General features: G+C 23.1%; 3 protein-coding genes across 6 annotated transcripts in view; 2 read left to right on the top strand and 1 right to left on the bottom strand.

Moving 5' to 3' along the window:
* The first annotated feature begins 158 nt into the window (after window positions 1-158).
* Window positions 159-2,896, top strand: LOC122855635 (aldehyde dehydrogenase X, mitochondrial-like). Its single transcript, XM_044157153.1, has 7 exons — window positions 159-364; window positions 978-1,082; window positions 1,175-1,276; window positions 1,346-1,511; window positions 1,578-1,882; window positions 1,965-2,067; window positions 2,151-2,896. Exons 1-7 carry the CDS (start codon window positions 329-331, stop codon window positions 2,801-2,803), a joined length of 1,470 nt encoding a protein of 489 aa, XP_044013088.1. The 5' UTR covers window positions 159-328; the 3' UTR covers window positions 2,804-2,896.
* LOC122855633 (beta-1,4-glucuronyltransferase 1) lies at window positions 2,839-4,668 on the bottom strand. Its single transcript, XM_044157150.1, has 3 exons — window positions 4,435-4,668; window positions 3,174-4,367; window positions 2,839-3,103 (listed from the first exon to the last, which is right to left on the bottom strand). Exons 1-3 carry the CDS (start codon window positions 4,558-4,560, stop codon window positions 2,900-2,902), a joined length of 1,524 nt encoding a protein of 507 aa, XP_044013085.1. The 5' UTR covers window positions 4,561-4,668; the 3' UTR covers window positions 2,839-2,899.
* A 2,218-nt stretch (window positions 4,669-6,886) lies between these two features.
* The window catches only part of LOC122855630 (potassium channel subfamily T member 2), a 26,552-nt gene continuing 6,927 nt past the window's right edge, over window positions 6,887-26,511 (top strand). For 3 of the 4 annotated variants that reach the window (XM_044157139.1, XM_044157138.1, XM_044157137.1), the window contains exons 1-17: window positions 7,633-8,124; window positions 17,572-17,651; window positions 17,750-17,849; window positions 18,286-18,484; window positions 18,991-19,065; window positions 19,150-19,233; window positions 19,569-19,663; window positions 22,133-22,223; window positions 22,666-22,758; window positions 23,243-23,332; window positions 23,427-23,501; window positions 23,754-23,974; window positions 24,044-24,241; window positions 24,312-24,538; window positions 24,601-25,125; window positions 25,703-26,018; window positions 26,367-26,375. In XM_044157139.1, coding sequence (XP_044013074.1) covers window positions 7,694-8,124; window positions 17,572-17,651; window positions 17,750-17,849; window positions 18,286-18,484; window positions 18,991-19,065; window positions 19,150-19,233; window positions 19,569-19,663; window positions 22,133-22,223; window positions 22,666-22,758; window positions 23,243-23,332; window positions 23,427-23,501; window positions 23,754-23,974; window positions 24,044-24,241; window positions 24,312-24,538; window positions 24,601-25,125; window positions 25,703-26,018; window positions 26,367-26,375 — 2,909 coding nt within the window. In that variant the 5' untranslated portion in view covers window positions 7,633-7,693. Of the gene's footprint in view, window positions 8,125-17,571; window positions 17,652-17,749; window positions 17,850-18,285; window positions 18,485-18,990; window positions 19,066-19,149; window positions 19,234-19,568; window positions 19,664-22,132; window positions 22,224-22,665; window positions 22,759-23,242; window positions 23,333-23,426; window positions 23,502-23,753; window positions 23,975-24,043; window positions 24,242-24,311; window positions 24,539-24,600; window positions 25,126-25,702; window positions 26,019-26,366; window positions 26,376-26,511 lie in introns of all 4 variants that reach the window. The other variant, XM_044157140.1, reaches the window with a different exon arrangement.

Below are 26,511 nucleotides of genomic sequence, written 5' to 3'. Positions count from 1 at the left end.
TTATATCAAGTTGATGCATTTTTTTTTTTAACATGATATATGAAATGTTAATTTGTTGTTGTTGTTGTTGGATATTAGTGTGTCAGTGATTGATATGATTTATTAATAGCTACATGTGTATGTTTGATTGGATGTTATAAAAACATGATTGGATGGGCTTGTCATCAGTTGCTCCGAGACCCCCTCACATATATTTAGTTACATGTTCATATTAACTGCTGATTCAGTCAGTCTCTGTTACAATTTCAACACAAGTTGTTACTCCATTATTCCATTTAGTTGTCATCATTAAATACATAGTAAAAAAATAATAAAATTATAAAATATCATGGCTATTCCAAACCCAGTAATCAAGTACACCCAGGTAAATTAATTTTTTAATAATTTAGTAGATTGTTAATTAACAGAAAATAATAATCTCATCATGTCATTTTGATATCTAACACGCCTTTTTTTTTTTTTGCATTTTAATTTTGTAAATTTTCCATTTAGTATTGTGATGAAAATTATTTTTATTGCATACACACAGATTATTGAACATGAAAATTTATTTTTTTTTTGTATAAAAAAATGATTATATAAATAATAAATTAAGAGGATAATATTCAAGGTCAATTTGTGGATACGAGCAAGAATATTTATGATAGTTGTAGACCTTGATATAAATAATTATATTGAAACGATATTTTACTTAATTTTTTATTTCTACAATATCAAGTTTTTTTTGTTATTTCTATTGATTGAACTGTTGAAATTGTCAAGATTATGATATTTAAATTTTAAAAGTCTGTTAGTGGTATTTTTTTTTTAAAGAGTCAATCACCTGATCAAATAAATATTTACAAAACGTGTACAAAATCAAAACAAAAACATAGCCTGTCCTTTTCTGTCACTGGTGTTTCTAAGATCTAGAGGTTATGTTGTTTTGTTTATATATTAGATTCTAATTGTGTTATTATTTTTTTTGACATTTGTAGTTGTTCATAAACAATGAATTTGTTGATGCTAAAAGTGGAAAGAAATTTCCAACAATCAACCCAGCAACTGGTCTTGTTATCACTCAAGTATCAGAAGGTGATAAAGTAAGTGTCTTATCTAAGAGTATTTTTGTTTTTGATAATAAATTGTCCATAATATTGTTGATGAATAATATTAAATTAAAAAAAAAAAACAGGCTGATGTTGAGCTAGCAGTAGCTGCTGCAAAAAAAGCATTTTCACGTGGAGCACCATGGAGAAAAATGAGTCCATCTGGTCGTGGTATTCTTATGAATAAGGTAAATAAAATTATAAATATTTTGTTAATATAATTATATGAAAATTGAAACTAAAATTTATGTAAATAGCTTGCTGATCTTATTGCAAGAGATATAAATTATATTTCGAGTCTCGAAGCACTTGATAATGGCAAGACATTTGAGAGTGCTGTTGGCGATATGGAAGCAAGTATTGGAACACTTAGATACTATGCAGGATGGTGTGACAAAATTCATGGAAACACAATTCCTTCTGGTATTTATTTTATACATTATTTTATTTCATTTGTATTATTATTATATTAATATTGGATATTTCTAGATGATGGAAACTTTACGGTAACACGCAAAGAACCAATTGGTGTTGTTGGACAAATAATACCTTGGAATTATCCAGTAATGATGTTGGCTTGGAAATGGGGACCTGCATTAGCTGCTGGTTGTACAATTGTATTAAAACCAGCTGAACAAACACCATTGACTGCTCTTTATATTGCTGCCTTGGCTAAAGAAGCTGGATTTCCAGCAGGTGTTGTTAATGTCATACCAGGATATGGTCCAACTGCTGGTGGTGCTATTACTCATCATCCAGATATTAAAAAAGTTGCATTTACTGGATCAACTGAGGTAAATTTATAGAAAAAGAAAAAATTAAAAATGTTTTCTATTGTTGTATTTATTTTAAAAATATAATTTTTAATTTTTAAAGATTGGTCATGTAATTATGGAAGCAGCAGCAAAAAGTAACTTGAAACATGTCAGCTTGGAACTTGGAGGAAAAAGCCCAGTTGTAGTTTTTGATGATGCTGATGGTAATTTGAATATAAAAAAAAATTCTTACTTATGATTATTATAATCAATTTTATTATTAATGAATATTTTAAAATTATTATAGTTAAAAATGCAGCTGAAATAGCACATGAAGCATTATTCGGTAATCATGGACAAAGTTGCTGTGCTGGATCACGTACATTTGTACATGAAAAAATATACGACAGTTTCGTTCAACATGCCAAGGAATTGGCATTAAAACGTAAAGTTGGTGATCCATTTGACTCAACAGTTGTTCAAGGGCCACAAATTGATGAAGAGATGTTTGATAAAGTTTTAAATTTAATTAAATCTGGAAAAGATGAAGGTGCAACTGTTGTCACTGGTGGTGAACGTCAGGGCAATGTTGGATATTTTATAAAACCAACTATATTCTCAAATGTAACTGACAACATGAGAATTGCCAAGGAAGAAATATTTGGTCCAGTTCAATCAATTCTTAAATTTAAAACTCTTGAAGAAGTTATTGAAAGAGCTAATGAAACATCATACGGTCTTGCTGCTGCAATTATTACAAATGACATAAACAAAGCTCTCCAATTTTCTGAATCTGTTGATGCTGGAAGTGTTTGGGTTAATTGTTATGATGCCATAACACCTCAAACACCATTCGGTGGATACAAAAAATCTGGAATTGGTCGTGAGTTGGGAGAGGATGGTCTTGAGGGATATCTTGAAACCAAAACAATTTCCATCAAAGTACCAGCTATTTTTTAAATAATATAAAAAATTAAAAAAAGCCAACAACATAATTTTGTAAAACCATGTCAAATTAATGATATATTACATATAAAAACATTTAATATAATTTTCTTATAATTTTCTTAATGGTTTAGACACATCACGTTCGTATTTTGTAAATATTTCACGTTTAAATTGATCAAATTTTTTACGGTTTAAAATATTTTGTTTTTCTCGCCATGGTAATCTTCCTTTTCTCGTTTGCAGTCCCCAGTGTACAGTAAAAACAGGTGATAATATTTGGAACTGATAACCAGCAACGTACATTTCATAAACCTTCAATAATAAATTAAAAAATAAAACAAACAATTTCAGATAATATAATTTTTAAATATAAAAAATATACCTGTGTATTTCTAGTATAGCCATATCCAACAAATCTTTCATCATGCGGTGGTGCAGTATCCTTAGCAACATAAAATGGCTCATAAAGAAATTCAAAATTCGTAACATTATGACAAACATAAGTTTTTCCATTAATTAAATTTGTATATCCTTTTGATCCAGGTACAACATCCATAATCCATCTTGAAAAATTAGTTGCATACTGATTATGAATAAATACTTTCCAATGAAATGGACGTGCAAGACCTTTTTTAGCAAGTCTAACAAGTTCAGTTTTATTTATTGGAAATTTAACTCTTTTATCTAGCTCATATGTTGGCACAACAAATGCACATTTATCACATTTATTATCAGGTATATTATGTAAAAATAAATCAATTGATTCAGCAAAACCAATACTTGGTACAATATCAACATCAGTTAAAAATAAATAATCACTTTGACAATTTTTACGTGCTAAATTTCTCATATGATTTTGTGGATATGAATTTTTAGATTTCCATGATGTATGTTTTGTTGATATTTTATTCAACATATTAACAAGTGTTGCTTCTGGTAATGAACAATTTAAATTTTTAATACTACTATAATTATTAATAATATTCAATTCATTTATTGGTATTTTATTATGTGGTATTGCTAATGAAAAATTTATTCTTTCACGTATTGGTTTATAGCAATAACGTAAATATATTAAATATTTATTAACAGCATTGTATTCTTCATCACCAGCAACATACAATGCAACTGATATTGATGATGTCCAATGATGTGCAACTTGTACAAGTGAATGTAATTTTTCGATTGATGATTGTGTTGCTAAACATATTTTACTATTTTTTGATAATTCAGTAAATTTACTACCAATCAATACTGAATCAAACATTTTAATGATTCTTTGATTATCCCATTTTCCTAAATTTACATTTATATTTATGTTGTCTACTTTTTCATCATCAATATCATCATCTATCAAATTTATTGTTGATGGATTATCATTGTAATCATCATCTTTTTGTACTCCATCAATTTTTTCAGTTACAAATTTATCATTGTTAATATTTTTAATAAGTTTATCATCTTTGTTGTTTGATGTGCATGTTTCTGATTGTAGTAATAAAAATGTCAACAGCATATTTGATATTGCAAGTATGATGACAACTGTTAGAGTAAAATTTCTTGGACGGCATCCCAACTGTTAATAAAATAAATAATTAGTAATTAGTAATTACAATTGAGCTATTATGGTGAATTTAATTTACCTTAAGCATCGATGTGTGTTGACAAGCGAGACAGTATTTATCTCTTGATGTTGAATGATTTATTGAATAGGAATATATCTTATTGCCGACTCCGAAAAGCCCACTGTTTATATTGTTATCATACATTCGCAATAATTATCAACTCATCAATAACCATATGGGGGTTTTTTAATTTATTTAATTTTAGGCAAATAATATAATACTATTTTTATCAGACGAACAATGAGGTACACACAAAACATTGACAATTACAATAATATAAAGTCAGCGCGCGCAGAAATATATCGATTGCGCGGAATCATTTTTATATATTTTTTCTCTCCCCCAATGTGAATGCAATACTTATTTCATGATGATGATGATTATAATGATGAATATATTTTTCGTTTTATTTTGATAAAAACAATGCAATTTAAAATACAAATATTTTTTTATTATATATTTTGTTTTTCAATTTTTTAAATATAATTTATTATTTTTAAATTATTTATATTTTTGTTTACTTTTAATTTTTATTTATGAAACATAGTCAATAAAAAAAAATTTGAAATGATTGAAAATTTTTTAGCAGAGAGGCTTTTAAGAGGAGTGTATTTTCTTTTTTTTTTTTTTTTTTCTCTTAAAAAATTGATGACACTGTATTGATTTAATGGATGAATAAAATTCATCAAACAGAAATCTATGCACTTGGTGTTGAATGTCATAAAAAAAAAAATGATGAATATGCTAAAAATCTAATGGATGAAAAAAAAAGGATAGGTGAATTTTTTTTTTATTTTTATTTTGGCTGTTTTATGATGCAGTTTCTTGTATATTGGATCTTGCTGTGCCAAAGGTCTCATTAAATCGCGAGACACCGTCGCGAACACCTCGTACATAAATTCATTGAAGTATATAAAATAATGAGCACGTGTGAAAAATAAAATATGAATTTGTTTTTGGAAAGTAATTTAAAGAAAATAATGATGAATAAAATGTGAATATATTTATTATTATAATGATTGATTTGTTTTATATTTTTTATCAGTAAAAATATAAAAATTTTAAAAGTGATATTGTGAAAAATGAATGAGACAGATCCTTTGACTCGACCAACTTTAAATTTACCACCGAGATATCGTTTTCGTGATCTTATACTCGGTGATTTTGCTTTTAATGATGATGGTGAAAGGTAAGATTGAAAAAAAAATTTTTTAATATTATTAATATTAGTAATTTTCAATTAAAAAAAATTATTTTATTATTTTTTTAATTGTATTCATTGATTATTCATTTTAAAAATAATTTATAACTAGTTCAACTAGAAATTATTAATTTGAATTGAAATAAAAAAAAATTTAATTAATTTTAAATTCAATTTAAAATATTTATTATTTTTTTTAATTTCAAATTCAATTATTAATTTTATATTGAATGTATTGATTATCAATTTTAAATTGACATTTAAAAATTTTCTGTATTTTATTTTTTTCAAAATTTATTATATGAAGGGAAATATTTTTTTCCTTAAATTTCAACAACTCTTGACATCATAAGACATCATTTTGATGCATATTATTTTATGTGTATCATCTTAAAAATTGTACAAGTGTCGGCAACGTGCTTGTCTATATATTTTTTTCAAGTCGCGAAAAAACTCAAGTTTGTACACTTGACACAATTAATATCAGCTCAAGTTTCTATTTTTGTATTATACAACAAAAATAGAAAAAAAAAAAAAAAAACATCTAAGAATCATTAATTTCCGGTGAGTCTGTATTGAAAAAAAAAAATCATTGACATTTGACAAAAGCAATTTTTATTATTCATTTACTTCATCAACTAATCATTTCATTTTTTTTCCCATTTAAAAATTGTCTTATCTAACAGCACTCGAATATTTTTCCCGCTTGAATGAAATTTTTTTTCGTTATTTTGCGCACACTCCATTTGTAATTCGAGTATACCGCATAATATCCACTTGCAAATCTCAAAATTAAATTTGCAAATCAATGCTCTATAATTACTGCCAAATAAAAAAAAATTAATGACTTTAAATCAAAAATAAAAAATGACAAAAACTTGACGAAATAATAATCAACAAGTGTTGATAGCATAAAAATAATTTTACAATTATAAAAAAAAAAAAAAGTAATAAATTAATTATGCTTATAGAGAATTAAATGAAAATATAATTTAATAAATCATTTTTTTAATTGAAAAATAATTGAATAATTCAAAAGAAAAGTATATGTATTTTTTTTTTATTATTTTTCATTATATACTTGTAATCATAAAAAGCGCAGTCGCAGCAAAATCAGCTGTGCATGATGAGTATATATTTTCAATGCACCAGAAAGAGTGGGCATTATATAATTTCAAGTATGATAAAAAAAGCTAAAACATTGGCTTTGACAATGCAATTCAGTGATCAGAGAAGAAGGGGGATGATATTCCAGGACGTAACTAGCGCAATAGGGATGTTTTGTGTGCTCTACTCTACTCTCTGTAATATTACGTCACTATTATGTGTTAAATTTATAATTTGCAATTCACAAAAAGCAATAAATTACATAAATTAAATAAACAAATATATTTTCAATAATTAATAGCAATAACAATGACAATTTATTATAAACAATATATTTTAAAATATATTAAAAGTTTAGTTTTATTATTAATTTCGTGAAGTGTTTAATTTTTGTTGTTATAAATAATAATAAACATTATTCAATCACACATGTGCCTGATATTTTAAATTATTAAAAATTATTCATATTTTATTTTTATATATATTTTTTATTTATTTTTTTTCATTGACATTTTATCGAGTCTCTACGTGTAGAATATTTTATGCACATTTTATGCACGACCTTGAACAAGATTGCGCAGCTTTTATAATTTTTTGCTTTTATCAAGCTCAATTATTAAAATAGTAAATGTAAAAAAATATTTATATTAAATCAAAAAAAAGTGTAAATATTTTTTACAATAAAAAAAATAATTAATTTAGTGCCTATACTGCAAGTTGTTGAAATTTATAAATAAAATAAAAAGAAAATTATATAATGATTTTAAAAGTGTTCAATTGTTACGGATATAAATAAATAAATAAAATAATCAAAAATATTTTTTAAAACATATCGTGTTAGATGGAAAAAAAATAAATAAATAAAAAATAATAATCAAAATGTTGAATAATCAAAAAATAATCAAGTGATGATATTTTTATGAGAAAAAAATTTATCAAGTAATAGTGTATGATAATTATTGATTTCTAATGATTCGTAAAAGTGGTCGTATTTCAAGAAGTGGTGATAAGCCAATAAATATTGGTAAAAAATATGTGAAACGTTCAGTAAATGATACAAATAATGATAATGGATTTTCATTATTTATTAATAAAAAAAATAATGAACAACATGATGGTGTACATGGTTCAAATGCATCAACTGAGCCATTGTTGGATGTTAATAATGATAAATGGGATGATGGATCTGATCTTCAAACACCAATTGTATTAACACCAGTTAAATCAACATCACTTAAATTTCATTCAACGCCAAAAGTTTGTTTTGAAACAGATAATATATTATCATCAAGACGATCAAGTACTTCAAAATTACAAATGTCAAATTCAGTTAGAAGACGTAGCCGTAGTATGAGTGCATGGAGTGATTTATCAAGATGTTCATTCAAACTTGATGAGAGGTAATTCTATTAAAAATAAAATAAATAAAATTTATAAATCAAGCTTTTTTATTATAAATCTCAAATAAATCTCAAATCATCATGAACGAGGGAAAAAATAATTTCATTACCAAATTGTTTTACAAAAAATAAAAAAAAACTTTTAAAATTTACACAAATTACTCATGGGCTTTTAGTTTTTTTTTTTTTTTTTTTTATATTTTAAAAAGTAATCAATTTTATTGCCATTTGTATCCCTTTAAAATCCCAACTTAATTAAATTTATATTTTTTTTTTTTCAACGAAATAGAAAAAAAAAAAAATCATTAAAATTCTTTAAAAAATTTATAATAAAAAAAATAAATTACTAAAAAATAGTTTTATATCAAAGTTCATTCAACTAAAAATATAAAAGACAAATAAAAAAAAACAATTTTCAACAATGTGTCTAGTCTTACACGTAAACACACTGAGTTTGATGAAAAAAAAAAAAAAAATCATCACAAAGAGCGTAGAGTGTTTTTACGTCTGAAAAACTCTGAAAAATTTTAAACTTTTTAAAAAGTTTTTATAAAAAAGTTTGGCTTTATATATTGATGGTTGATTATATCTATAATAAAAATTGCATTTATATAATGAGATTTAAACCCTCACTAAATCATCAAAGATAATATTTATTATTTTTCATGCCAACCCTTGAAAAATAAAAGAAAAAAAATGAAGAAAAAATTGATAAATAAAAGTAAGATTTTTCTTAAAATAAAAAATGATAATTGAGGATAAAATTATGATTAGATAAAAATAAAATATAGAGATTAAATGTTTGAATAAATGAAGGTCTTATTAAGGGTTTTATTGAGGTAGTGAACATTGGATTATATTTGAGCCACAAGATTTTGTTTTCGGCAAGTGTATGAAAGCGTCTGCGCCAGAATTAACTAAGGACCAGAAGGCGGACCACCCTTGGCTGATCGACGACGTTGTTGGTAACGCCAGTTGCTTTCGAACCGTCGTGTCGCCGCGATGAATAAATTTCAATATTCATTATCATCATCACTGCCGACATCAATATCACCATCAACATCATTTAAAAATATAAACAAAAATAAACAAAATTCATTCATCAAATAAATTTATAAAAATTATCATATTCATTTAATTTATTTAAATTAATTTTATATTTATTTAAATTTATCTACAAATAAAAACAGTATTAATAAAACAATCAATTTTTTTTTTCCTATCAATTAATGTCAATTAACAATTAAACAAGTGCCGAATTAATTTTTTTCTTTAATTTTTTTAATACTGTATCATTATTGCACGTTGATATTTCATTTTTTTTTATTGCAAATTTATTTACATAAAAAATTAAAGTGATTGGTAATGTGAAGCATCATGTAGATTTTTTATAGCAATTTACAATTAGCCTGTGAAACGAAAAAATAAAAAAAAAAAATCAAAGATAATTTTATATAATTTTCTATATTACAAGTTGAATTTTTTTTTTATTATTTTTCTTCCATTGAATCTTTTACATCTTCGGTATTCTATATACTTTACAAAACTAATTGAAATAAATATTATCATCTTGGCACAAAATTCTAGTAATTTAATTTTTCATATAAAAAAAAAAAATAATAAACAAGAAATATCATATTTCATCAAAAGAAAATTATTAAATAAAGAAAAAAAAATCAGCAACTAAAAGAAAAATATACTTGTATAAAATAAAAATAAAATCAGAGTAAATATATAATTTTTCTACTGACTAAATATTTATCAATGAATGAAAAAAAAAGAAATATATTTCTGTGATATGCAAACAACTGCTGATGTTTATCATCTAGTTGAACTAAAAAAAAATTAGCATATTTAACAGCTAGAGATAAAAATAACTCTTGACCAAATTTTTAAAACTATTATTATACAACATACATTTCTATGTCAACTAATGATAATGAGCATCATCAACAACAACAACAACAACAACAACAACTTGATAAAATTAAGGGTAAATCAAATTAGCATTATATAAAAATATATTTATAGCTTTCAAAAGTTTATCCTGTTGTCGAGTGATATATCTTGTTTGTAAATTATTTATTTAATAATATTCATTTAGCTATTCTATTAATTAACTGTTTCATCATTTTGATCTTTTACTAATTATTACAAAGTACGTTTTAATTAAATTTAATTAAATCCCGTTGGAATATGTATAATATATCAAAACCAAAGCCTTTTTGTCATTTACCTTTAAAATACATTTAAATTGGAATAATATTAATTTCATTTTAACTAAATAATATTTTTATTTAAAAAAAAATCGAAAAGAAAATTGTAATATTAACATCAATTGACACACTGTCTATTTTACGAGTAGATATATCGATAAATCTCTAGTGGTAGTCAATTTCATTGAAGAAAATAAATAAAAAAAAAAAAAATAAGAAAAAGTGCTACAGTCGATGGTGTTCTTCGACATTTGACCTGTAAAAAAATTTCCTCTTCTTTTTTTATCTATAAAAATAAATAAATGAATAAAAAAAAAAATTCACAATTTTTCTTTTTCTAACACATACGATAAATTACTTTTATAAAAAATTTTTTTTCCATCATAAAATTTTATAAAGGAAATTCGAATTTTACCTATATAGCTAAATTTATTTTATTTTGTCAATTTTTTATCATGCCTGGATAGTAAATATAATTAAAAATTATTTATTGATAATGACTCATACATGGCATGTCACTCGACACTGTATAAAATACATAATAATAAAAAATAATAATCAAATCAATGTAAATAATGATAAAAAATATTTATTGAATTTATTTTTTTTTTTTTTTGTCAACTAAATAATACAGGCGTAAAGTATAGCCAGGAAGACTTGAAGAAAAATAAATAAAAAAAAAAATTGAGGGAAACAGTTAATGGGAACATAAATAATATAGTATAAATTATATTAAATTCAGAAGGGGCCACATTATTATCAAAAAAATTATACAAAAGTGATCGATACTTTAGTCAATTAAAAAATAACAAGTGATAAAAATATTTTACTAAATTCATCTACAAATTCAACGTCTAACTCGTCAATTTTTTTTACTGTCATATCATTTATAATAAATAATATTTTATATAATAAATTAAATCAATCGGCACTTATTGGAAAGTGAAAAACAACATTTCATCAGGTACATTAATAATTTAAATAAGCATGATAATTTTTCATTTTGTTTTTCAATTAATTTTTGCATGTTTAATAATTTTTTTCAAATTTATTTTAAGCATGTAATTTGATATTTGTAATTTTTATATTTTATTCAAAAGTCCATTAATTAATTAAAAATAATATTCAATTTTTTATAGGGAATGTAATAGGAAAATTGATATAGAATATTATTTCGTGATTTAATTAAGATTTTACTGTAAAATTTATTATTCACATTAATTATATAAAAGTATAAAATTATAATTTGAATCATTGTAATTATTTCAAATGACAAAAGACAATTGTTCTGCTTGAGAAAAATAATAGTATTATAATTAAAATAAATAATAACAATAAAAGCTTTAATTTTTTTTATTTTTTTCATACAAAATAAAGTGAAATGACGTGAAAGAAAAATGATATATTATTTGCACAATGTTTCTTTGGTTTAATAGAAATTCTTTAGATGTTTGTCGATCAATGATAAAATGAAAAAATAAAAATATATATATACATCCACAAGTTTTATCAAGTGAAATAATGACCAACAAGAGACCATAAGCTCCCTTTACTCGTTTGAGAAAACGAAATTGTCAAGTTATAGAGATTTTTAGATCCCATGACGATGAAAATACAATGTTTGTACACTCAACCAACACCTTGCAATACGTATTTTCTAAAATAAGGTCACAAGAATATATACCAACAAAATTTTCATGTTAATGTAGATTTTACAAATACACACATGCTAAAACTTTGTCAATGACATTTTCAAGATAATCCAATCACAAAACCCTCAACTGTTTTACCTCATCTACTTGATACTATTATCTCACTTTTTTCATCTTTTTTTTTTTTGTTTAATAGAACATGCTTAATGAAAATATGAAAGAAAAAATGACAATAAAACTTTGTATTATTTAATTTAAAAATTTTTCTTTATGTAATTACATTATTTATGTATTTGATTATTATTTAAAATTATTAGAATTTTAATTTGAAAAGTTGGATTTTTCTTTTTTTTTAAATAATTTGCATGTTGTTTTTTTTTTTGTTTGTTATAATGTTTATTTGAAAATTAATATAAGTTGATAAATCAATGAACCAACTGTAATGAATTCAATCTGATGGTAAAAAAAAAAAAAAAATAGAAATGTCGGTATTTTTCTTCCGACTTCATAATCTACGACGACAAGAGGATGAAAGAAAAAAACGTAAACGTCGTGGTACTGGACAGGGGGGTCAACGTGAAAATAGTAGCTGTGGTGATGAGCCACAACCAACTGCTGGTTCAATGCAATCGACCAACAAAATACATGAGGGTCCAAGTAGACTATTTGAACAAGGACCAATGCAACCAAGTGATTCACTTGATGAAATTGCTTTTCAAATACCGAGGTAAGTTTTAGCACGATGTATTTTATTTATTTCAAATTTAATTAATAGCTTATATAAATAATTTTGAAGTTTAAAAATTTTTCAAGTTTTGTATATGATCATTTAGTTATTAATTTTTATATCGCTTTATTGAATTTATTTTATCATCAAAATGAGGTATTTTTTTATTTTATTTTTATAGAAATTATTATTGGTATTGTCATTGTCATCATCGACTAAATATTCATCATAATGATTGAAGATAAAATTAATTTATAAAAATGATAATTACTTATTTATTTTACAAAGAAAAAAATGGTTAAATTATATGGAATTTTTTTTAGAAGAATTAATGTCAATTAACAGGTGAAAAAGTGTCGAAATTTTATTTAAAAAGATCTATTTATCATATTAATTTTACTATTGCTTAATTAATTAATTTTTATTAGTAAAATAAGGTATTTAAATTTTTATATTTAAATAATTTTCTATTGTTTCTTATATCAATGATAATTTTCTTATTTTTTTTAAATTTTAAATATTGTTTTTTATTACGAAAGAAAAAAAAATTCAAGTCAGTAAACGTTTTAAGTTGCTAGAAGAGGATTTTTTCGAGAGGCTATTATATCTGACATCGCGAAAAAATATCAAGGGATTATTAAGTGTCTGACTAAAAAGCATTTTTTCTACTTATTTTTTTTTTAACCTCTTTTCTAGTTTTATTGACAATAAAAAAATAAATATTCCAAAAAAATAATATCATACACTAAAAGAGAATATAAATGAATGCAAGTTTTTTTTTTTTTTTTAACTAGGAAATCTTGAAAATAACGAGGGAAAAAAAAATGTTTACCATTCTTTTAGAATACTAAAATATTTTTTTTTTTTGTTCTTATCTTCAAGTGTTGGCCTGCACTCAAATAAAATCCACAAACATCACATGAATAATAAATAATGTAATTAAACAATAATTAATTATTCATAATAAATAAATAAATAAATAATTTTTTTCTTATAAATGAATATGAATTATTTTTAATTGAAATCTAATCTCAAACTTTCAACAGTTCATCTAAAAATTTGTTTTTTTTTCCACCTTATTAAAAATTTTAGTATAAAAAAGTTCTTTTATCTTGAGTACTTGAAACTTTTTAATCAATTGATCAATTTTAATTGGATTTTTCAATAAATTTTTAGTTTTTATTCCCTAATTGCTTCTTCAATTTTTTTTAAATATACCTATATCAATCAATGAATACTTAATAGACTTCGATGAGCAAAAAAAACAAAAGTTTTTTTAAATAAAAGTAAAAAGACAACCAAGAAAAAAAAAAGAACCCCAATCTAAAAAAAGATTATATAAAAAAAAAAAACAGAATAAATTGCGTCATGGTAATTTAAAGGTCGAATGAATTTGTCATATATTTTTATAAAATAAATATCAAATTTAATTCAATGAAAACAATGAAATCATTAGGGGAAAAAAATTTAACAATTTCCATCAATATATTCACTTGAGTTAAAACAATTTAAACATATTCTATTTTGACATGTACATACTTTGAAGTAGGTGAAGTATGTGAACCTTCTATAGTCACTTGAAATCATACAAACTTTGATTCATCCATCGTTATATGATTAGGTGCCAATTATCCTTTCACTGTGAACGAGAGAATATTACTTGGACCAGCTGTAGAATGTATTTCAACTACAATTATTATTATTATTACTATTGTTGTTGATGTTGTTGTTGTTGTTGTTGTTGTCAGTAGTCCATTGTACTTCACAAATTTCAAATCAAACCAATCAATATACACTTAGCATCAACTGTCATTGACTGTAATCTACATATTCATCAATGTTTTAATTTTTAACAAAATAAATTTTATTAATATTAATTTCAATAACAATAATTTTACATGAAAATTAATTTTTTATGATAAATCAAATTTAATAATAAATTGAAAAATTAACTTTTAATAAAAAAATAATTTTACATAAAAATAATTAAATAATAAAAATTATTTAAATATTAAAAATAATTAAAATTAATTTTACATATTTAAAATATAAATTACAACGTAAATTAATAATTTTTTTTTTTATATCTAATTTAAAGTATATAATGTTTTTTATTTTTTTTCATATAAATTTATTTTCCCTACTCTCTTTTTTCTTTTTTTTTTTATTATTATTATTTTTTTTTTAATACTATTATGATACTGTGATTATATACCTGCGCAAGCTTGCGCACAAGTTAAAAGCTTCTTTTAATATAATCACCTGGTTGTGATGCCGATAGTCGGCGCTAGTGCCTCAACATGTCACTTTGACTTGCGAAAGCACAATAAAATTAAAAATCTTCTTTCTATCGAGCTTTTTACGGGGCGCGCAAATGTGAACGCGCCGCACATTAAATTAATATAAATATATTTTTTCTAATTAGTTTTTAGCTATATAAAAAGTGACTGGAATTTTAAAAAAAAAAAATTTTCCATTTTAATTTGTATTATTTTGTAATTTTTTTATGTGAAAAACTAAAATTAAATTAAATAATAATGACATTTTTTAAAATAAATTTTCTATTGACAATTTACAAAGTGTGTTATTTAAAATTCAGTATTTTGTTGATACTATTTTTTATAAATTAATTGAATTTCAAAACAGTGAAATGTGACATTTGATTCAATCTCATACAAAAATTATATGTAAATATTTATTTTTTAAAAATCACACCGACCAATGTTATATATATATAAAAAAAAAAAAAAAAACAACCCCAAAAAGCAATATTACAAGACCAAAATAAACAGTACAACACCAATAAATATTTTTTTTCTAAATTAATATTAAAATATAGAAAATAAATTGACCAAAAAAAGAAAAAAAAAATTTTTTATTCTGCAACGAGACCAATTGTTAAATTAACTTGCAGAAATAAAATATAATAGTGATAATAAATAATAATAATTATTATAAATCTATGATAAATGCTGGTTATCGGGTCCAACAAAATAAATTATAAAAAATTTATCAAGTGCAACATGTATTTTTGATCTTAACAATTCACAAACGAAAAAAAATTTAATAAAATTTATAATAGCTTGAATTATACAAGTCGATAAATTTAAAATATTATAATTGAATAAAATAGAAGCTTGATTATATGGTTGATTATTTGGAAATACGTAAAATCAGTAGTATAAGTAAATATTTGAGATGGCAGCTTCAAGTAGATACAGCAGTTACAATTGTCTAACAAGTTGGGACAGTTATGACAGAATACCAAGGTATGTAGGACACAATATAAAAATAAAAAAATAATAAAATAATCATAAAAAAATAAAGAATGAATGGATTGATTGATTGATCACTCAATATTATTTTAGTTCGTTATTTTATATTGATATGAGTGTGCAAATTCATGATAAAAATAACACAAATTTTTTTTTTTTTTTTCGAATTATCTTGATTAAAATAAAACAATCATTCATTAATTAAAATTTGTTTAATTTTATTTTTATCTATTTATAACAATAGGCGAATAATTAAATTCTTTGTTCTAATTAAATATGAATAGAATTATTTTTTTTTTGTTTAATTTTTGAATAAGCTAAAACAGCTTAACTGGTGAACAAAGAACATTGAAATTTCAGTTGATATTATTTTTTATAAAAATCATAAAATAAATTGGTTAACTTGGAAATCTATATATACTTCAATCAATGCTGCACGATTTTCGTGCTGTTGTTTGATGAAAAAAAAATTTACAGAAAAAAAAACAAACAAAATGAGAAGAAAATATTTTTTTATTTTACTCTCGAATATTGAAGCTGCGCGATCCTCGAATGATATTGGATTGTTGTGGAAAATTTGAGGAAATATATATATAGAGTAAAAATATACACTAAATATTTTTTATATGAATACTATCGTATTTCCTGGTGTCATCAAATGGTTCTGTTGAAAAATATCCAAATATCATTTTTATTTTGCTTGAATGTACATTTATAAATTTTCAATGTAATTTTTATCTTGAAATATTTTTTTAAATTAAATAAACTTGTTATAATATTATATATATGAATCAAATAATGATTTGTTTTAATAGCTATATCAAAAAGCCCTGAAATTAAAATGACAAAAGTCTATCTTCAAATTAATTTGTAACCACATTTGTTTAACTGTTTTAAACATAAAAAAAAATACATAAAAAAATAACTACTAGCAAAAAATTAACCATAAAAGTATCTAGTTTCAAAGATTAAAACAATCTTTATTTTATAAAAATTTAATTTCACAAAAAAGTCCAACTACTTTGCAATTAAAGCTGTTTTTATTTAAAAATTTTTCAAATTTCTTATAAGATTGTAGGAAAAAAAATAAAAAGCTAATTAAAAAAGAGCATATGTGCGTGGAGATGGGCCCTTTATCCATCAGTAGAAAAAAAAATAATTGCTAATAAAAAAATAAGCGACGAGCTTTTTTTTTTTGTTGATAAAATAAAAAAATTTCGAACGAAAAAAATTGCCCATCTTTGCGGATATTTTTTTCATTTTAATACCTAGGACATAAGCCCTTATTTTATATAATTTTTTATCAGTTTATATTCATGTGCAAAATCGAGAAATTGAATATAAAAAAACCAAGAGCTTTTTACTATTAAAAAAATGCAAATTCTGAAAAAAATAAATGCGGTTATATTTATCAGAATTGAATATGAATATTTTATTGAATCGTGTCTGATTAGGTCAAGGAACTTGAAAAACTTTGACATGTATTCCAGTTTAAAATAAAAAAAAAAGTATATTAATAATAAGACTTTTATTATATAAATTAAATGACTATTTTTTAAAATTAATTTTTGTTTCAGAGTACGTGTTGAATATTACGTTAATGAAAATACATTTAAAGAAAGATTACAATTGTATTTTATAAAAAATCAACGATCAAGTGAGTCAATAAAATTTCTATTATTATCTAAATAACATTACAACATTATAATGTAAATAACATTGACCTATAAAATATTGATTACTGATTTATTTCAGGTTTAAGAATAAGGGTAGCAAATCTTTTCTTCAAGCTACTAACATGCTTTCTTTATATATTCAGGGTTATTACAGACAATGTACCAACTTTTGCATCATGGTAAGACACCTATTATATATTTTTATATAAAAAAAAAAATATATCTAATACACATTATTATTGAGTGGCTATTAAGGTATTATAAAGCTTTAAAATGACACTGTCATTTTAATAAATAAAGTCAACATTATCAATGACACAGTGTGAAGAAAAATTATTCAAAGAAATATTTTTAATAAAAAAAACTAAAAATAATTTTAAAATATAAATAAAAGCTATTGATTAATAATTAATATTTAATTACATAATTAATAATAAAAGAATTTTACATATTTTAACATTTAAAAATTAAAAAATTTTACATTATTAGTCATCTTGATGTAATAAAAATAAAATGTCAATCAAATTTCATGTGACTTGTGACACTTGAAAATAAACTTTATAGCATCATGACATTTGAATACAAAATAGCTACTTAAAAATATATTATTTTTAGTTATGGCTGTACACCTGGTAATAAATCAGATATAATAGCATCACAACGTCTTACTGAGGAAGAGTTTATTGAGCATTCAACAATAAATTGGGATGCTATATTGTGGGTGAGACGTCCCATTGAACTATGGCTTGTTGAAGTTATCCTTGCAGTCATATCATTAACAGAGTCACTTTTAGTTGCCTATCTCGGTTACAAGGTACATGGACCACTATTTCATATATATTACAATTTTATTATAATATAATTATCAGCGTTAAAAGTTTCATTAAATATTCCCATATCTTTTACATCATTACATTTTTAATGATCCATTTAATTATGATCTATATATATTTTTTTTTTCTATATTATTGATAGAAATAATTTTTAAAATTATGTTTACATTGAAAAATAGTAGATAATATTTTCTTGAGTATGTATATTTTTTTTTATTTTTTTATACTCGTGGAAACTTATTTATTCTCAAGTATAAAAAAATATAAAGCTGTAGTACCAACGAAATTACATTCTCGTGACATCATACATTTATTTCATTTTATTTTTTTGAATGTTGAGCTATTTACTTCACGAGGTATCTAGTTTATGGGAAATATAAAAATAATAAAAAATAATCTTTGTGATATATCGTTACATGATCATTTAAATTTTATGATTAGTTTCGAAATTTAAATTTGAAATAAATTGTATTTTTTATTTTTACAGGGTAATATTTGGCAACAACTTTTATCATTTCATTTTATCCTGGAACTTATTAATACAATACCATTTACAATAACGGTAATAAAATTATTATAAATATTTTAAAATGACAAATTTAAAATTAAAAAAATCATTGTTTTTTTTTTTTTTGTTGTTTTATAGATATTATATCCACCAATGAGAAATTTATTTATACCAGTTTTTTTAAATTGTTGGTTGGCAAAGCATTCGTTAGAAAATTTATTTGTAAGTATTTAATGATTTTTTTTTTAATTTAATAATTATTATTTTTAATTAAATTTTTGAAATTATTTTCAATAAATATTTTTAATTAAATTTATATTGTTTGATTTTCAATTGATATATTTAATTAAATTTTTTTTTTTATTTTAAATTTATATTGTTTTATTGATTTAATTAATTTATAGAAAAAAAAAAAAAATTATTTATTACAAAATGATGGACAAATAGCAATTCAAAATTAATTAACATTTTCAATAAATTTTTTTTTTTATTTATAAAATTTGATAGTACTTAATTTTCACCTAAATTAAAAAATATTTTTAATATATTTATTACAGAATGATTTACACAGAGCAATGCAAAAATCTCAATCGGCACTGAGTCAACAATTGATGATACTGAGTGTAACACTCTTGTGCCTTGTATTTACAAGGTAAGTTTTATTTAGCACAAAAAAAAAGCTCTATATTTCCTTTACAATGAACTTTAATAATAAAAAATTCATCAAGTCATACAAATCATAAATAATACCATGTTATTGTTAGTGGTTAAACAAAAGTACTGCTCAATTATTATTTATTCAATGACATTATTATAACAATTATATTTGAACTAGGCTTCTAACAAACTTTAACTAAAATAAACCCTGGTATTACCTGGTATTTTCTGGTGCATGCAAGCCTGTGGCTGAATAACAATTAAACTCACAAATGAACAAAGCAACTGGGAACAAAATAGCGGTCAATCAAAAATTCAATATAAATCAAATATTATTAATTATTTATTTAAAAAAAAATATATTTTTCTATAATTAAAATATAAACTATAGTTTATTTATTTTTTTCAATTGATAAATAAATAAATAAACAATGTATATTTAATTTTTTAAAATTAATTTCATATTATTTTATAATTATTATTCTTGTTCAAATGATAAATAAAATTATACTTTTTCCATTGAATAATTGATTATTTATATTGTCAAATAATTTAAAATTAATGCAAAAACAATTATTATTTTTTTTTTTTTATGTTAAATTGGGTTATTGTTTATTTGATTCACGCACATGCTAAATATCATTGTGAAGATCGATTGTTGACGTCAAACCGCACCCTACTTATAACTTGTTTCTTCAACAATCACACTTGTTAGCCTTTCTTTTTTCTTTTTTTTTTTTTTTACTTTTTTTCATTAAACTTTTTTACTATTCTTTGGATGAGTTTATGCAAAAGTATACTCTTGATATTTGTAAATTATTCTGATAAATTTTTATTTTCTCTAAGTGCTGGATCAACGAGACAAACAATTTCTTATTTTTCGAAATACATTTTTTAATATTTAAAAAATAGTCAAGTATTTTATTTAGTAAATGCATCAGTCGAAATCCTTTTTGTAAAAGTGGAAATTTTTATTGTTATTTTTCTCAATCTTGTGAGTCATTTTTTTTTTAAAGGGCAAGAAAAAACTTTTGTAAATGTTTTACTTTGATAATTCTGCTAAAGTACAAGTCACTTAGTTGTCTCATAATAAATTCACTATAATACTATAAGTTAATTACAAAAAATATATATTTTTTTTTTTTCATATATTTTTATCTTTTATCCTGATTAAATAATAACATTGTAAATTTTTTTTTTTTCGTTTCAAATCTAAATCTATTTAAAATACAATTTTATATAACATAGTAAAGAAAAATCAGAGAATTTTTTTTATATATATTAAACGAAAGTTAGATTATTGAGTTTATAAAATATGGTATAACTGTGTAAAGAGAAAATTAACAAATAGCCCCTCAAGCAAGTGCAAAAACGAGTAGAATATAAATCACTTTCCTGTACTTTAAAGATCTTTTAACTTTTATATTTTTTATTTTCATTTAATATTTTTTAAATCTAACAAACCAAGATGTCAAATGTAAATTATTAAATATCCTTTAGTATATAATTTATTGACTTTTTATTTATTTTTTTTTTTTCATTTTATATACCAATTATATTGTCACTTTGATGATTTTTAATTTACGATAATATATTATGCTTGACATTATCTCGATCATTATTGAGTATTTCTAAATAAATGAATGAAAAAATATATAAATAACAAGACAGACAAATAAATAAATAAATTTTCATAATTTATTAATGGAAAAATTAATAATAAAATGCTCAAATAAATAAACAATTAAATTATTTTTATTGTCACTAGTAATAACTCGCATGAAATATAGTTTTAATATTTTTTAGACATTGTTAAAATAAATAATGTAACTTACTTTAAAAAATAAAACAAAAAAAAAAAAAGTTAAAAGAGACACTGGATATTTTAACTTTGTTGAAAAGTCGATTTCCGTTAGGTCACACCATCCAGAAATAGAAATTTTCGATAAAAATTTTAATTTTTTGTTCGACAGGAAAAAAAATATGAAAAATTAAGAATTAAATGAAAAATTAAAAGACATTTGACAATAATAATTGAAACTAATGTAGTTTATTATTTAAATGTAAATCATGTACATGATTGTAAAATGATCTGTCTGTTGATGATACAATGTAGGCCAATAATGAATACTTAATCTAAAATACTTTGGATCCTCTTCGCGCATGAACTGTCACTATTGTGTGTACATATATATATATTGATTATTTATGCAGATATATTATTTATACACCTAGCCACCATGACTACAAACATAATTGTAATGTATTATGAAAATGAATAATCCTACATATTTTTTTTTCCTTTCTTTACTCATTTTTTTAAATTTACTTTTGTTGGATAAATATTTGTCAAAGTATAACAAGTCTAACAAGTCAACTTTACCAATTTTTTTTTTTTTTAAATAATAATAAATCTTGTATTAAATGAATAATATTATTTATTTTATTTTAATTATGTTTACAGCGTTTGTGGAATTCAACATTTCCAGAGAGCTGGACATAGACATCTTAATTTATTTCAAAGTACATATTTCGTCGTCGTAACATTTTCAACGGTTAGTTTTTTTTTAAATTTTATATTTTGTTTTTTTATTATATCCTTAATTTTTTATCTCAAAAGTCACTTGAGATATATATTTTTTTTTAACTCTAGTTAGCTTTTAGTTTATAGTGTTGATTTATTTTATTTTTATTTCAAAGGCTTTGATTCATTCTCTTGACACTTTGATGAAAAAATATTTGATGAAGTTAACATGTTTTTTTTCTCTCTCTCTCGTTCTTTTTTAGTTTATTTATTTATTTCTTTTTATTTTTATTTAGAGAGAGGGAGAGAGCTTTTGTATTTAGCTTTGTGTACTTGACAAGTTTTATCAAAGAGTCTCGTTTATTGAGAATAAAAGTACAAGTATATAAACAAAATGAGAGAAAATAAATTGAAATAATAAAAGGGAAAGATAGAAAATATATGTAAATGAAATTTGATTTGTTTTGATACAGGTGGGCTATGGAGATTTTGTTCCTGATATTTGGCCTTCTCAACTCTACATGGTTTGCATGATTTGTGTTGCACTTATTGTATTACCAACTCAGGTTAGTAATAAACAAACAAATAAATAAATAAATAAGCAAACATCAGTCAAAGTAAATACACTGTTGAACCAAAAAAAAAAAAAAAAAAATAGATAAATTAATTAGTTTATTGATTAGTTAAATAAACAAACAAATAAATTTTCAAAAAAAAAAAAATCAACTAAATTAATTAAAATCCAAAAGCTTTATCTACATTTTAAATGAAAATCAGAACTAAATTTAATAACTAATTTTATATTTAATAATAAAAATATAAAAATAATATTATTGTTAAAAAATAATAGTGTCAATCATTGAAACAACTGGCGCACTTCAATTGCAACATCGTCAAAAGTTTCATTGAGTGTTCAATAAATCAATTTCTCAAACTTCAAACTGTCGAAAAAATTCCCTAATTCAATTATTAAAAATAAAAAAAACTATTTTATAATTTAAAAAAAAAACCTCTTATATATTATTTTTATTTATTTTTTATCTCAATTAGTTTGAACAACTTGCATTCACTTGGATGGAACGTCAAAAACTCGGTGGTTCATATTCATCACATCGTGCGCAGAGTGAAAAACATGTTGTGGTATTTTTATTATTAAAAAAATATATTCAAATATGCATGCCAATGAATATATGTATTGTCAATAAATATATAATTAATAAATTATTATCAACAGGTATGTGCAACGAGTCTAGCTGCTGATACCATTATGGATTTTTTAAATGAATTTTACGCTCATCCTCTTCTTCAAGTATGCATATTACAATAACCCGGTGAAAATATTTCTTTAAAATTAATACGTATTACTCTGCAATTGACCCTATTAAAATTGAAAAAAAAGAAAATACTATTTCTATAAATATTTCTCTAAATTTCCACTGAAATTCTTCGGCTAATTTTCAAGTAATTCGTACTAATTTGAGCAAATATTTTCACGATAATAATAATAATAATAGCTATAAAATAATAAATAAATAAAAATATAATAACAATTTATCATTAGGATTATTATGTTGTGTTGTTGTCACCAATGGAATTGGACACAACAATGAGAATGATCCTTCAAGTACCAATTTGGGCACAAAGAGTTATTTATATTCAGGGCTCATGTTTGAAGGACGGTGACCTTGTTAGAGCACGAATGAATGAAGCTGAGGCATGTTTTGTTCTTGCAGCACGTAATTATGCTGATAAAACAGCTGCTGATGAGCATACAATTCTCAGGTTAATAATAATAAATATATTTTAAATAATAATTATTAATTACAAATTGTTTATTTTAATTTAAAAAAGATCATGGGCAGTTAAAGATTTTGCACCTGATGTACCACAGTATGTACAAATATTCCGTCCAGAAAATAAGCTACATGTTAAATTTGCTGAACATGTTGTTTGTGAAGATGAATTTAAATATGCACTTTTGGCAAATAATTGCACGTGTCCAGGTGCATCAACGCTTGTTACATTGTTACTTCATACATCACGTGGACAGTAAGCTTATATAATTATTATTAATTATCATAATATATGATTATAATTAAAAATTAATTAATTAATATAGAGAAGGACAAGGCTCACAAGAAGAATGGCATAGACTGTATGGTAAATGTTCAGGAAATGAAATTTATCATATTATTCTTGGTGATTCAAGATTTTTTGGTGAATATGAAGGTAAAAGTTTTACGTATGCATCATTTCATAGTCATCGTAAATATGGTGTTGCACTTGTTGCTGTAAGACCAGCTGAATTACCAGAATTTTATGAAGATACAATACTACTAAATCCAGGTAAAAAAAATACAAAGAAATTCTCGAAAATAGTATTTACATTTTGCATTATTTAATTCAAGGACCAAGGCATATTATGAAAAAAACAGACACGTGTTATTACATGAGTATTACGAAAGAAGAAAACTCAGCATTTGTCGTCGCGAATAATATCGTAACAACAAATAATGGTGATCCAACAAAAGTTGTAATTGATAGTAAACATACAGAAGCAACAACAATTAATCCATCTTGTACAACAACAGCAACTGATGCTAATATTGGTGGAAATAATAATAATACTGGTGGTGGTGGTGGTGTAACACGTACAGGAACTGAAGCAACATTGCTAACAGCAACAACAACAACACCAACGACCACAACAACAACAGCATATAATGGAAATTTTATAACATCAACTGGAGGAGGGAATGGTATTACAATTGATGAAATATCTTATCAACAAGATAATAATAATTATTCAACAATAATAACTGAGACAGGTGATACAGTGCCAAGTGCACAAGTACCTCCTCAGGTTATTTTACAGGTCCTTCCTAGCACGCCTGTCCTCCAACATAACAACCTACTCGCATTTGATGTCCACCGTGAGTGTTGCATGCGCCTGATGTGCTTTTTTTTTTATAATAAATTTTTATTTTAATTATTAACAATTTATTATTTACAATGAGGCAGATATATTATTATTTTTGGAAAAATTACATATATATTTATTAGTATTTTTGTATTTCGAAAAAATATTTCGATGGATTTTTTTTTTTTTTTTTTATCAATGTTGTTATTTGAAAAATATTAGAAAAATAAATATTAATAATTGTGTTGCATGTCACTTGGGAAATTAATATAATGTGTGCAAACACAATAATATTATATGTTGACATAGAGTAAAAAAAATAATACATGCATGTTTTATATAAAAACAAAAATAAAAAAATAAAATAACAACACAGTAACATGTTAATATTAATTATGTTTGAGCTGCTTTGTGCTTTCCAGTGTTTAAATAACAAAGCACTGTTTTCCATTATACCTTGTCCCAATAATAATTTATAAATTTAATGTAATCAAATACAACATGACAAGCCGGTTATTATTTAAAATTTTGTATTATATAATATTTAATTAAAAAATTAGGAATTATATTTAATTTTATTATTATTACAGCAACTTATTTGGATCCATCAAATTTAACAGATTCAAGACAGTGTTTACGTGATTGTGGATCAAGTCCACAAACACCTCTCACGTTGAATCATCTTGATGTACCAAGATCAACAGATCCAAATCCAAATTTTCTTAATCCAGAAGGTCTCATGCAAAGACGAGGCAGTAGACGACCAAGTATTCTTCCAGTTCCAGATATGCTGACAAGCTCAACATTTCATTTACCAGATCAAGAATCATTGGATCATGAAGGTGATGAGTCAGAAGATGAAATGGATGATGATGTACCTTGGAGATCACCAAGTGAAAAAATTGCGTAAGTATTATTATTTATAAAAATTTTTTTTATCAATGTCTCTCCTTTCCTTAGCTACAAAAATAATAATTGCACTTGAATTTTAGTTTAATAAATAATTATTCCTAATTAAAATATTTAAAAAAATATTATTTATTTAATTTTTTATCTCAATTTATAATTATACCAATAAAAGTATTATTTTTTCGAATTTCAACATTTTTATTTTATACAATTTATAAAAAATTTCTATTAATATTAATTATAATAATTATTGCGATGAATGTATGTATTTGTTTTGGTGTTTCCCTTGCATCATACAATATTTCTGCACTTCTATTTTGCTGCACAACAATAATTTACCTCCAGTTTTAAAGGGTAAGTTTAATAAAAACAACAAAAATTTTTTTAATACAAAATTATTATTTATTTTCTCCTTAATTTTATTTAACAATATATAATTAATTAATTAAATCATAGCTGGCAATGCACTTTCAAAAATTCCATCATCATT

This window comes from Aphidius gifuensis, linkage group LG4 (assembly GCF_014905175.1).
Source record: "Aphidius gifuensis isolate YNYX2018 linkage group LG4, ASM1490517v1, whole genome shotgun sequence".
NCBI classification, from domain to species: domain Eukaryota; kingdom Metazoa; phylum Arthropoda; class Insecta; order Hymenoptera; family Braconidae; genus Aphidius; species Aphidius gifuensis.
Note: the sequence above shows the minus strand (reverse complement) of the source record. Positions and strands in the feature narration are given on the sequence as shown.

Excerpts from the sequence above, each read along its gene's own strand:
- LOC122855635 (XM_044157153.1), top strand. The coding sequence starts at position 329 with ATGGCTATTCCAAACCCAGTAATCAAGTACACCCAG. Across the intron at positions 1,083-1,174 it reads AAGTATCAGAAGGTGATAAA|GCTGATGTTGAGCTAGCAGT; the intron begins GTAAGTGTCTTA and ends AAAAAAAAACAG. Across the intron at positions 1,512-1,577 it reads TGGAAACACAATTCCTTCTG|ATGATGGAAACTTTACGGTA; the intron begins GTATTTATTTTA and ends GGATATTTCTAG.
- LOC122855633 (XM_044157150.1), bottom strand. The coding sequence starts at position 4,560 with ATGTATGATAACAATATAAACAGTGGGCTTTTCGGAGTCGGCAATAAG. Across the intron at positions 4,368-4,434 it reads AACACACATCGATGCTTAAG|TTGGGATGCCGTCCAAGAAA; the intron begins GTAAATTAAATT and ends TTTTATTAACAG. Across the intron at positions 3,104-3,173 it reads GCTATACTAGAAATACACAG|GTTTATGAAATGTACGTTGC; the intron begins GTATATTTTTTA and ends TTATTATTGAAG.